The following is an 11,086-nucleotide window of genomic DNA, read 5'->3' on the forward strand; positions in this document are numbered from 1 at the left end:
ATATCATACTATATATGTGTAAAGCAGTTCATCTTCTTCATCGTTAATTAATTCTTTACTAGAATTTAATATCTTTGGACGATTGAATATGTTTACAGTATAGTTTTTATCTTGAACATTTGTTAACTCTGTTGGAGTATTAAATTCAATCTTCTGTGGTTTATACTTCATCTCTGATTCAACAGCTTTTGGAATTGGAACGGTTGTATCAGGAACTAGTTTTATACCATATGAGTCTTTGACGTATTCTTTAAGTTTGTTGATGTTTTTATGAACATCATGTTGCTGGCTTTGTTGATGTAACTGTTTAACAATGTTTTGATTATAAAAAGAGTTAAGAGTATAAAGTGAATCTTTGTTCACTGGGTAATCATTATCCTCAAGGTGATGATATTGTGAAATTTTATAATTTTTATTTAAAATCTTTGACTTGGACTCATCACCTTCATCGAGTCATTGTTGCTTTTTGGCTGATGGACCTGGATTGGCTTTGGCATCGACCGGATCAATTCTACATGTAGATGTGGAGTGATTTGATTTACCACAATTGAGACAGTAGCCTTTGCTCTGACGGTAAACGATGAAACTGCTTCTTATCTTTTTGAGGTCTACCTTAGAGTCTTTTCTTATTTCAGGTAATATTGCAGCTCTAATCTTATCAGCTTGAGCATCAAAGGAATTCCTGTTATTGAGAGTTATGATTTGGAGTAGCATGATTCTTTTTTAATGGAAACTTCTCATCATTATTCGATGCGGAATCGGAAGGTCTTCTTCTCGAGAACTTATCAGCATTGTTAAGAACCAACTCGGTGATGGTTTCACGACATTCGGTGATATCGGTTTGAGTGTTGAGTTTGATTGCAATATCAGTTTGTAACCAGTCTGGTACAACCATCTTTAACAAAGCAAGGATATTATTATCTAAAATTGATCTTAGATACTCTAATTGAACTTCAGCAGTACCATGGATGAGATACACCGGATTAATTACATTGTGGTAACTCATAATGGCTTCGATGTTTTTTATAACATCTTGGGCTGAGTAGCAATTACGATGGTTAATAGCTTCGACTACTTTAGTGTTGGCAGCTTCGTAGTCAGTTTTGAATGGAACCAAAGTCTTGGATCTAAAGTTACGGTGTATAAGCTTCTTCCAATGTTTCACCTTCAATTTTATCGTTGTTCTTAACTGATTCATTGTGGGTAGGTTGAAGCAATTGAAATAATTCATTTGATGCAGCACCATTGTCCATAAGTGGTCTTCAAGGTTGGTTCAACACCATTCTGGGAGCAGTGGATGGTAGAAGAGATTCATGAGAGAGTGACAGCAGGTGGCAGCATTTTTTAAAGCGTCAATGGTTTTAGCTTCAATGGAATTGGTCTTTGATTTCTTTGGCACTTTCTCTCTGACTTCGACGTCGGATACATCAGTGCTTTCAGTTGAATAAATTTCATCATCAACTTCAGTGGGACGAAGAGTCTTTTTTGATTTTACTTGAACAGTAATAGCATCATCGGAGGCGGTTGTCACTTCAGCGGCACGTTTGGCGGTGGAAGACACTTTGGCTTTACGGATGGCTTTCTTTGAAGGAGTAGTAGTTGATGACATGACTTTCACCAACAATTATATATAAAATTTATTAAATATAATTTAATTTTATAATTTAATTTTTTAATTTAATTTACATAATTTAATTATATAATTTAATTTAATTTATTTAATTTAATTTAATTTAATTTTTAATTAAATAATTAAATATAAGTATTAATATATGTTAACTGTTATTCCACTAATATATTTTTATTGTGGTGTCTTTATATTATTTAATTGATAATAAATATTATCTTAAATTATTTTAATTATAACAATGCATCAATATAACTGTTATTCCACTAATAATTTATATTGTGGTGTCTTTATTTAACTGTTATTCCACTAATAATTTATATTGTGGTGTCTTTTTTAACTGTTATTCCACTAATAATTTATATTGTGGTGTCTTTATTTAACTGTTATTCCACTAATAATTTATATTGTGGTGTCTTTGTATTTGAGCATTATTATTAAATTAATTGATACAATCTTGTTTTATATTACTTTATAAAAGATGCATGTTTACAATGTGAGTAGGAAGTGTCGTTGTACCGCCTAAGCAGTACAGCGTTAATCTTGCAAACAGAAGGGCCATTGTAATGCATTTTTATTTTGTTTTAAATACTACTGTTATTCCTCTAATCTGAAGAGTCGACTTCTTCATCATGAGGTGTCATTGTATACGAAATATAAGGATTGTATCTAATTATTTGTTTTAATGTATTTGTTTTATGTTAAAATTAGAAAAAAAAAGTGTAAAAGTCACTCACACTAATCTTCAATCCATTGTTCAATCTTTAATCAAACAGTCCAATCTTTAAAGTAATGTTTTTTAATATGAAGGATAGAAAGAGTGAAAGACTAATATAATAAAAGTAAACATACATAAAAGAGATAATTAAAAGTAAGGGCGTTATGAAAACTAAACCAAAAATCAGAATTTTTATTATTTTTTTTAAATTTTAATTTAATTTTATTTTATTTAATTTAATTTTTTATTGTTCAACTGAAAAAATAAAAAATTAAAAAAATAAAAATTAAAATTTAATGAAATATTTTTACATGGAGATGCGCGAATTTGTTACGTTGTTGAGCTCATACTAACTTTAAATTAATTTAGTTTTGAGTCTCTAACAACTATAAAAAGAAACTAGGTTTCTAATTCAAACTCAGTAATAAATATATACAAATAATAAAAACACGATAGGGCTACTGTCATCAATTAAATATATGTGTACATTTATTTCTTAAATAATTAATTTTAATAATAATAAAATAAATAAATTCAGTAATAATAAAACAATAATTAAATTAATAATATAAATAACCAAATTTTATTAAAAAATTTTTTTTAAAGAATGTCAACTAATAATAATAATAATAATAATAATAATAATAACAATAATAATAATGAAGATATTGATAACGATGAATTTCAACAACAGGATAGTGAGGAACAACAACAACAACCACAGGTATCAACATTCAATGAACAGCAACGTCAAATAAGGGAACAGCAGCAGGTAATAGATAAACAAAATCAACTTCTTCAACAACACATTCAATTAATAAATCAACAATCTAATAACAAAATATAAAGAGATATGGGATGCAAATCAAGTATTTAAGCACTTATCTACTATCAAAGTCATCCCCAAGTACACATACACTGCACTATTAAACAAGACACTTGTACTCTGTAAAATGTTTGGTTTAGCATATCATCAGACTTGGTGAAGTGGTCTTTCAAAGGTCTCATTATTACTCCTGACTCAATCAAAGGTCCAGTTATTAATTGTAATATCAACACTCTCAAAGTCAGGCATTGATATTGTCAAGTTCAAATCTCACTCTACCCGTTTCGCTATGGCTTCTCTGCTGTTGTCCAATAACGTTCTGTTTCACGTTGTCAGAAGATGGATCGTTGGAAATAAAATGATACTGTAGAGACCTTCTCCGAAAAAAGAATCATTGGTGAAAAATCTGGTGGTTTCTTAAATACTGTCGTCCAAATTTCATAATATATATATATATATGATAATATAAATTAAAAATTTAATTTATTAAATTATATTTTATATTAAATATATATATATATTAGTCCCATCCCACCCGCCCTTAGTCGGAATTCCATAAATCATATTGTTTTAGTTTTTAGTGCCACTATTTATACGTTTTTATTTTCTTAAAAATTTCGCAAAACTCAAAAAAATAAGTGTTTTCGACCCTTCACAAATTTCGTGCATAGTGTCGGTTCGGAATTTTTATGTTTTTGGACCTTGTGCAATGATAGCGTCATTGTGCCGGTTCGAAATTTTTACTTTTCTTTCGAAAATTTTTTATTCTTCGAATGTTCTAGAACATTCTAAAAAATTATCTTAAATATTTGGGAAATTCAAATAAATAAATGTTATTCATAATATATATATATAATTAATATAAATTCGTTTTTCAATAATCAACAGTAGTCTCTGATTTCACGGGAAACTTCTCATCTTTTTCAGATCTGAATCACTTATTAATTCCGGCAATATTGCATCTATAATCTGATCAGCTTGAGCATTTAATGAATTCCTACAATGAGGGTTATTTGGAACATCATGATTCTTTTTCATTGGAAACTTCTCAGCAGTATTAGATGCCGAATCTGAAGGTCTTCTTCTTGATAACTTGTCAGCATTGTTAAGGACAGTCTGGTAAAACCATCTTTAGCAAAGAAAGGTTACTACTATCTAAAATTGATCTTATATACTCTAATTAAACATCAGCTGTATCATGGATGAGATACACCTGATTAACTAACTCATAATGGATTCGATGTTTTTTAGGACGAGTAGCAGTTACGATTGCTAATAGCGTCCACTTCTTTAATGTTGGCAGCTTCGTAGTTTTGACATGGACCAAAGTTTAAAGTTAAAGTGGATAAGCTTCTTCAAAGTTTTACCTTCAATTTTATCGTTGTTATTAACTTAAAAATCAAAAAGTTTAAACCTCGTCATCTGGATTGGCTAAAACAGGTTCAAATAATGGAGATGGTACCCAAAAACACCCATTTAGGTTGGGTTCTTAGTTATCGTTAGAGAATACAATTATTCGAGACGATCCAAATAATTAGTTTCATAAATTGGTCAAAATCAATTCATAATATAATAAAGGTAATGTGGGGAAAAAATCTATTTGATTTTTCCAAAACTATACCATATTAAGATGGTAAGTGGAAGTAATGTTAGTCTAATCAAAAAGAGGTTGATTTCAAAAGAGATGAAGAACCACTTTCACAAAATCAAAGCCAAGGTTGAATTCCCGCTACTAGACGTCAAATAAGAGTTTGTTGAACAAATCAATATACAAGTTAACAATGAAATTCATAGCTTCTTTATAAAAGAATTGGATATCATTTATGTACTTTTCGGTAATGAAATACTTAAGGACTCTATCATTAACCAAAAAGATAAAATAATCAAGTTGGATAATACACAGCTAAGAAAAATGCACCTTTAAAGCAAATTTAAAGCAAAGTTGATTTAAATTGGATTTAAATTGAATTTAAAGCCGCGTTTAAAAAATTCATTTTTAAGGTAATTTTTAAGGTAATTTTTAAGATATTTAAAAATGCCTTTAAAATTTGCTTTAAATTAAATTTTTAAGCAATTTTAAAGGTGATTTTAAAGGTAATTTTAAAGGTGATTTTTAAGGTAATTTTTAAGATAATTTTTAAGATATTTAAAAATACCTTTAAAATTTATTTTAAATTAATTTTAAATAGGATTTAAAGTAGATTTAAAGTAGATTTAAAGTGAATTTAAATTTCCTTTAAACATAAATTTAAGGTTTTTAATAAAAAAGATCTAATTTTAGAACAAAAAAATGGGGATAAAATATTCTATCATTTTTAAATTTTTCATCAAAGCAATCAAATGGTGTAATGGTTGATGAGACTATCCTTTGATAGAGGGTCGGGGGATCGAATCCCTTTTGGTAATTTTTGAAAAATTAAAAAAAAAATTTAAAAAATTTATCCGTTAAATAACGGCTTCGAACTCAGGACCTCGCTTTTAAAGCGATTAAAAAGGTAATTTTAAAGGTAATTTTAAAGGTAATTTTAAAGTAACCTTAAAAATTACCTTTAAAATTACCTTTAAAATTGCTTTAATTCAGGACTTTAAAGCAAATTTAAATTTAATTTAAAGCGAATTTAAAGGTGGTTTTTTCTTCGCTGTGTAGTTCGATCCAGAATAATTTTAAACAGTCAAATCAATTACATTGTAATGTAAAATCTCCATCAATTATTAATATTAATTAATATTATCATTATATAGGGTATTATTATTATTAATATTATTTTAATATTTATAAAAAAGGCAACTAAATGACCGATTACTTTGAATCAATATCAATTATTGTTTGTAAATCACCAATAATTACACAATCATCCTCATCATCACTGAATGTGATGTATAAGTCATCAAGAAGCTCAATCATCAAACCTATAAAGCATTTGACCTCCTTTTGATCAAAAGGTGGTATATTATTGATGAGTTATACTTTCCCATTTTTGTAAGAATGAATTCTGATGATTCTTTATACTGATCATAGAGAAGCCAAACGATGTGATTACTGAATACATGGATATCGCCACATTTTTTACAACTCTTGTTTCTATTTGAATATACTAATTTTGTCTGATACCAATCATATAAACAATTGAGTTAACACATATAAAGGTTTTATCTTCTTTGATATTGTTAAAATAACCCATCACACCATTGTACTGGTCTACATTCGAGATCAATTTACTCATCATAAATGACCCTTTGGTGTCTTCAGATTTTGAAAGAATCACCACAAAGGCATTTTTTGGTTTGTGATGAGGAGGTTGTTGGGGACATAAATGATGAATGTGATGAAGTTGTTGAGGTAGTTGTTGAAGAGGATGTTGATATTGATGGTTTGGTTAGTGAAGATGTGGTAAATGTTGTTGTTGTGGTTTTTATTGTGGATTTCAAAAACTCTTCATTAATCAATTGGTTGTTTTCAACCAAAGGAATTAACATTTACAACTTCTTTTTATTCAATGTTTTTTGGACAATAATAATGATAATAATTATAATTATAATTATAATTATAATAATAATAATAATAATAATAATAATAATAATAATAATAATAATTATTATTATTTACCAAGTTTCAATCTCTTTTTATCTCTAATGTCTTTTTCTTCTTTTTCTTTTTCAATTTGTTTTCCAATTTGAATCACAGCAAAGAAAAATGCACCTTTAAAGCAAATTTAAAGAAAAGTTGATTTAAATTGGATTTAAATTGAATTTAAAGCCGCGTTTAAAAAATTCATTTTTAAGGTAATTTTTAAGGTAATTTTTAAGATATTTAAAAATGCCTTTAAAATTTGCTTTAAAATAAATTTTTAAGCAATTTTAAAGGTGATTTTAAAGGTGATTTTAAAGGTGATTTTTAAGGTAATTTTTAAGATAATTTTTAAGATATTTAAAAATACCTTTAAAATTTATTTTAAATTAATTTTAAATAGGATTTAAAGTAGATTTAAAGTATATTTAAAGTGAATTTAAATTTCCTTTAAACATAAATTTAAGGTTTTTAATAAAAAAGATCTAATTTTAGAACAAAAAAATGGGGATAAAATATTCTATCATTTTTAAATTTTTCATCAAAGCAATCAAATGGTTTAATGGTTGATGAGACTACCCTTTGATAGAGGGTCGGGGGATCGAATCCCTTTTGGTAATTTTTGAAAAATTAAAAAAAAAATTTTAAAAAATTTATCCGTTAAATAACGGCTTCGAACTCAGGACCTCGCTTTTAAAGCCATTAAAAAGGTAATTTTAAAGGTAATTTTAAAGGTAATTTTTAAGGTGATTTTAAAGTAACCTTAAAAATTACCTTTAAAATTACCTTTAAAATTTTTTTAATTCAGGACTTTAAAGCAAATTTAAATTTAATTTAAAGCGAATTTAAAGGTGGTTTTTTCTTCGCTGTGATTTATCCTTGTCCAAAACATGTCTGCTACTGTTAACAATATTTAAGCCTCTAGTAGTTACTCTGCCTGAATCCTTTGATTTAAGAATGAAATCAATGGAGGATCAAATCAACAACATTTCCTTAGCCTTTACCATATTCATGAAAGAAACTATGTTCTCTTCAAATATGAACTCTCCTAGCCAACGTTCTCATGATGACTCTGACACCGAGAATGAAAAAAATAAAGAAAAAAGTAACAATGTCGATGTTCCAACTGACTATCAATTATCCTATTCCTTACTTGTTCAAGGTTTATTCGTCGAAAAAAGAATGTAAGAAAGAACACACAGGAATCGTCAGAGCATTCACTGACTATATTGACTTCAGAATACTTATAAATCCACCATTCTGAACGTCAATGGAAGCAATGAACTGATTCAGAATTGGTTGGTTTATCGTGCCTCTATCGGGATGTATCCCTAAGGCGAGATTAAAGAAACTGAACTGAATGCCGCTAAAGCAAATTCATGCAGCTGATTTTAAAACACCGGTAATAGTGGAGATGGATACCAATCATATGATAAGGTTGATGAGGATGTTAATATAGAAGTGAAGACAACCTTAATATAACATATGTTAGAGTCAAGGAATACGATAAAGGAAAGAATAAATGAGGTCATTTTAAAATTATTGACGAAAGAGTAATCAAGAAGAGAAGGACAGAAGGTCATCAAAGTGATAATGAGGATAACAATAGCGATGATATCAGTGGCTACGACAGTGGATAAAAGAAGGTGCATCATATGGGCTTCTTTTGTGCTCATCTTCCTTCTCTTCTTCTGTCGAAGAGAAGCATTAAGCTCAGGCATCTCCTGGACTCCCTGTTCGAGATTCCACTTACAAGTGAACTTCAATGAACATATAATCAATGCCTGTCTCAGCAAGATCTATGAGAGAGAATGGGAGACACAGTACCCCAGAGCATGAGAATTATTAATAAGCACGGAGAGAATTATTAATACCTTCCTCTTTCTCAGATTGGTTGTTATGAAGGGTTCAAGGTCCTACCTTATCATTTAGGACTTTGTTGGTGTCTTATCAATAAAAGATATTGGATTTGGATGCATCAATACTATTCTCTTTAATATGGGTCCTTATTACTATGTTATGGACTTTTTCTACAATGAAAAGTATACTTTTCATTGTAGTAAAAGTCCAAGAAAAGTTTATGTCCTCTCCGACTGATGACGACAACAACATATCAAACGAGGTTATAGACAGTGGTTCAATCTCAGTAAGATAGGAGGAGGAGGAGACTGTAGGAAGAGGTGCCTTGAAAGTCTTGTTCAAGGAGGAATCGATTTTGAGAGCAAGACACGTAGACTAAACCAGTGAAGGGTACCTGAACGTTAAGTAATTAATATATGTCACATATTACAGAGGACAATTAATAAAGAGAAATAATTATTTGTATAAAATTTGTGTGTGTATCTTAAATATATAGGAAGAATTCCCAAATAAAATAAATCAAATTGTTTTAGTTTTTAGTGTCACTATTTATACGTTTTTATTTTCTTAAAAATTTCGCAAACTCAAAAAAAAAAGTGTTTTCGACCCTTCACAATTTCGTGCATTGTGTCGGTTCGGAATTTTTATGTTTTTCGACCTTGCGCAATGATCGCGTCATTGTGCCGGTTCGAAATTTTTACTTTTCTTTTGAAAATTTTTTTTTATTCTTCGAATGTTCTAGAACGTGGTTCTTCATATCTTTTAAAATCAACCTCTTATTGATTAAACTAACATTACTTCCAGTATCGAGAATTAATTTGAATTGTTTTTCTTTGGAATGAGAGTTAATTATAATCTTGGGTTTATCCATGTTTTCTCTGTTTGGAACGATTAAACATTTGAGAGTCGGAATGAGAGCAGTATCACTTGTACCAGTACTATGTAATAATGAGATGATTGGTTTGTTTGTTTCTTTATCGAATTTAATTGTGTAAAGCAATCCATCTTCTTCATCGTTAATTAATTCTTTACCAGAATTTAATATCTTTGGACGATTGAATATATTTACGGTATAGTTTTTATCTTGAACATTTGTTAACTCTGTTGGAGTATTAAATTCAATCTTCTGTGGTTTATACTTCATCTCTGATTCCACAGATTTTGGAATTGGAACGGTTGAACTAGTTTTATACCATATGAGTCTTTGACGTATTGTTTAAGTTTGTTGATGTTTTTATGAACATCTTGTTGCTGGCTTTGTTGATGTAACTGTTTAACAATGTTTTGATTATAAAAAGAGTTAAGAGTATAAAGTGAATCTTTGTTTATATTATCATATATATATATATATATATATAATGAATAACATTTGAATTTCCCAATTTATATTATCATATATATATATATATATATATTATGAATAACATTTATTTATTTGAATTTCCCAAATATTTAAGATAATTTTTTAGAATGTTCTAGAACATTCGAAGAATAAAAAATTTTCGAAAGAAAAGTAAAAATTTTGAACCGGCACAATGACGCGATAATTGCGCAAGGTCGAAAAACTGAAAAATTCCGAACCGACACTATGCACAAAGTTGTGAAGGGTCGAAAACTCTTATTTTTTTGAGTTTTGCGAAATTTTTAAGAAAATAAAAACGTATAAATAGTGGCACAAAAAACTAAAACAATTTGATTTATTTTATTTGGGAATTCCTCCTATATATATTTAAGATACACACACACACAAATTTTATACAAATAATTATTTCTCTTTATTAATTTTTAATATTATTATTTTTCTCATATTATAATTTTAGATATCAACAATAAAATATGTCTACCACTGTTAATAATAATGATGCCTCTAGTAGTAGTACCTCTGCCTCTAATAGCGCTGAATCCTTTGATTTAAGAATGAAATCAATGGAGGATCAAATCAACAACCTTTCTTTAGCCTTTACAAGATTCATGAAAGAACCTATGTTCTCATCTAATACCAATTCACGTAGCCAACCTTCTCATGATAACTCTGACACCGAGAATGAACAAAGTGATGATGAATCAAGTAACAATGTCGATGTTCCAACCGATTATCAATAATCCGATACCTTACTTGGTCAGTACAAACATATGGTAAACAATCAAGGTTTACTCGTCGAAGAAGAATGTATCCTCAAGAAAGATGAGATATCCGAATTGAATAAAGTATTCAACTTTCCATCTAACTTCCAAGTGAATGTCGCTCCATTCGGTACACCTGAAGGTATTACTGTATCATCCAACGTCAAGAACAATGATACTGAATTGTTGATTGTTGAAAAGCGAATCAACGATAGCTTGAAACCTTTGCTTCTCATGTCAAGTATGTTATCATCTGATAGCTCTAATGTCGATGTAGAACTTATTAGTTACTTAACTCAGAGTGCAATCATCTTAGCTGTTAATGCTCAAGCATCGCTTAGTCGTGTCCGTCGTAACAACATC

At 28.9% G+C, this 11,086-nt stretch overlaps 13 protein-coding genes across 13 annotated transcripts; 7 read left to right on the plus strand and 6 right to left on the minus strand.

The window, feature by feature from the left end:
- Positions 1 to 9: 9 nt before the first annotated feature.
- Positions 10 to 1,198, minus strand: DDB_G0294144 (hypothetical protein; the record flags this gene model as incomplete). Its single annotated transcript, XM_628811.1, has 3 exons — positions 10 to 443; positions 543 to 718; positions 807 to 1,198. Coding segments are annotated over 3 exons (1,002 nt in total), but the record flags the coding sequence as incomplete, so codon positions are not given.
- Positions 1,199 to 1,273: 75 nt separating this feature from the next.
- On the minus strand, positions 1,274 to 1,609 carry DDB_G0294146 (hypothetical protein; the record flags this gene model as incomplete). The annotated part of the gene is made up of 1 exon (XM_628812.1): positions 1,274 to 1,609. The coding sequence occupies one exon, from the start codon at positions 1,607 to 1,609 to the stop codon at positions 1,274 to 1,276; it is 336 nt and encodes a 111-aa protein (XP_628814.1).
- A 247-nt stretch (positions 1,610 to 1,856) lies between these two features.
- DDB_G0294148 (hypothetical protein) lies at positions 1,857 to 2,199 on the minus strand (the record flags this gene model as incomplete). Its single annotated transcript, XM_628813.1, has 2 exons — positions 1,857 to 1,893; positions 2,099 to 2,199. 2 exons carry the CDS (start codon positions 2,197 to 2,199, stop codon positions 1,857 to 1,859), a joined length of 138 nt encoding a protein of 45 aa, XP_628815.1.
- Positions 2,200 to 2,232: 33 nt separating this feature from the next.
- Positions 2,233 to 2,271, minus strand: DDB_G0294150 (hypothetical protein; the record flags this gene model as incomplete). The annotated part of the gene is made up of 1 exon (XM_628814.1): positions 2,233 to 2,271. The coding sequence occupies one exon, from the start codon at positions 2,269 to 2,271 to the stop codon at positions 2,233 to 2,235; it is 39 nt and encodes a 12-aa protein (XP_628816.1).
- A 681-nt stretch (positions 2,272 to 2,952) lies between these two features.
- On the plus strand, positions 2,953 to 3,192 carry DDB_G0294152 (hypothetical protein; the record flags this gene model as incomplete). Its single annotated transcript, XM_628815.1, has 1 exon — positions 2,953 to 3,192. One exon carries the CDS (start codon positions 2,953 to 2,955, stop codon positions 3,190 to 3,192), a length of 240 nt encoding a protein of 79 aa, XP_628817.1.
- Positions 3,193 to 6,400: 3,208 nt separating this feature from the next.
- Positions 6,401 to 6,805, plus strand: DDB_G0294154 (hypothetical protein; the record flags this gene model as incomplete). Its single annotated transcript, XM_628816.1, has 1 exon — positions 6,401 to 6,805. One exon carries the CDS (start codon positions 6,401 to 6,403, stop codon positions 6,803 to 6,805), a length of 405 nt encoding a protein of 134 aa, XP_628818.1.
- Positions 6,806 to 7,696: 891 nt separating this feature from the next.
- Positions 7,697 to 7,927, plus strand: DDB_G0294156 (hypothetical protein; the record flags this gene model as incomplete). The annotated part of the gene is made up of 1 exon (XM_628817.1): positions 7,697 to 7,927. The coding sequence occupies one exon, from the start codon at positions 7,697 to 7,699 to the stop codon at positions 7,925 to 7,927; it is 231 nt and encodes a 76-aa protein (XP_628819.1).
- Positions 7,928 to 8,130: 203 nt separating this feature from the next.
- On the minus strand, positions 8,131 to 8,415 carry DDB_G0294158 (hypothetical protein; the record flags this gene model as incomplete). Its single annotated transcript, XM_628818.1, has 1 exon — positions 8,131 to 8,415. One exon carries the CDS (start codon positions 8,413 to 8,415, stop codon positions 8,131 to 8,133), a length of 285 nt encoding a protein of 94 aa, XP_628820.1.
- A 104-nt stretch (positions 8,416 to 8,519) lies between these two features.
- On the plus strand, positions 8,520 to 8,588 carry DDB_G0294160 (hypothetical protein; the record flags this gene model as incomplete). Its single annotated transcript, XM_628819.1, has 1 exon — positions 8,520 to 8,588. The coding sequence occupies one exon, from the start codon at positions 8,520 to 8,522 to the stop codon at positions 8,586 to 8,588; it is 69 nt and encodes a 22-aa protein (XP_628821.1).
- A 165-nt stretch (positions 8,589 to 8,753) lies between these two features.
- Positions 8,754 to 8,894, plus strand: DDB_G0294162 (hypothetical protein; the record flags this gene model as incomplete). The annotated part of the gene is made up of 1 exon (XM_628820.1): positions 8,754 to 8,894. The coding sequence occupies one exon, from the start codon at positions 8,754 to 8,756 to the stop codon at positions 8,892 to 8,894; it is 141 nt and encodes a 46-aa protein (XP_628822.1).
- A 402-nt stretch (positions 8,895 to 9,296) lies between these two features.
- On the minus strand, positions 9,297 to 9,743 carry DDB_G0294164 (hypothetical protein; the record flags this gene model as incomplete). The annotated part of the gene is made up of 1 exon (XM_628821.1): positions 9,297 to 9,743. One exon carries the CDS (start codon positions 9,741 to 9,743, stop codon positions 9,297 to 9,299), a length of 447 nt encoding a protein of 148 aa, XP_628823.1.
- Positions 9,744 to 10,435: 692 nt separating this feature from the next.
- DDB_G0294166 (hypothetical protein) lies at positions 10,436 to 10,702 on the plus strand (the record flags this gene model as incomplete). Its single annotated transcript, XM_628822.1, has 1 exon — positions 10,436 to 10,702. The coding sequence occupies one exon, from the start codon at positions 10,436 to 10,438 to the stop codon at positions 10,700 to 10,702; it is 267 nt and encodes an 88-aa protein (XP_628824.1).
- Positions 10,703 to 10,732: 30 nt separating this feature from the next.
- Positions 10,733 to 11,075, plus strand: DDB_G0294168 (hypothetical protein; the record flags this gene model as incomplete). Its single annotated transcript, XM_628823.1, has 1 exon — positions 10,733 to 11,075. A coding segment is annotated over one exon (343 nt), but the record flags the coding sequence as incomplete, so codon positions are not given.
- Positions 11,076 to 11,086: the final 11 nt, after the last annotated feature.

Source organism: Dictyostelium discoideum (genome assembly GCF_000004695.1).
Source record: "Dictyostelium discoideum AX4 chromosome Un chrUn_0002, whole genome shotgun sequence".
Classification (NCBI taxonomy): Eukaryota; Evosea; class Eumycetozoa; order Dictyosteliales; family Dictyosteliaceae; genus Dictyostelium; species Dictyostelium discoideum.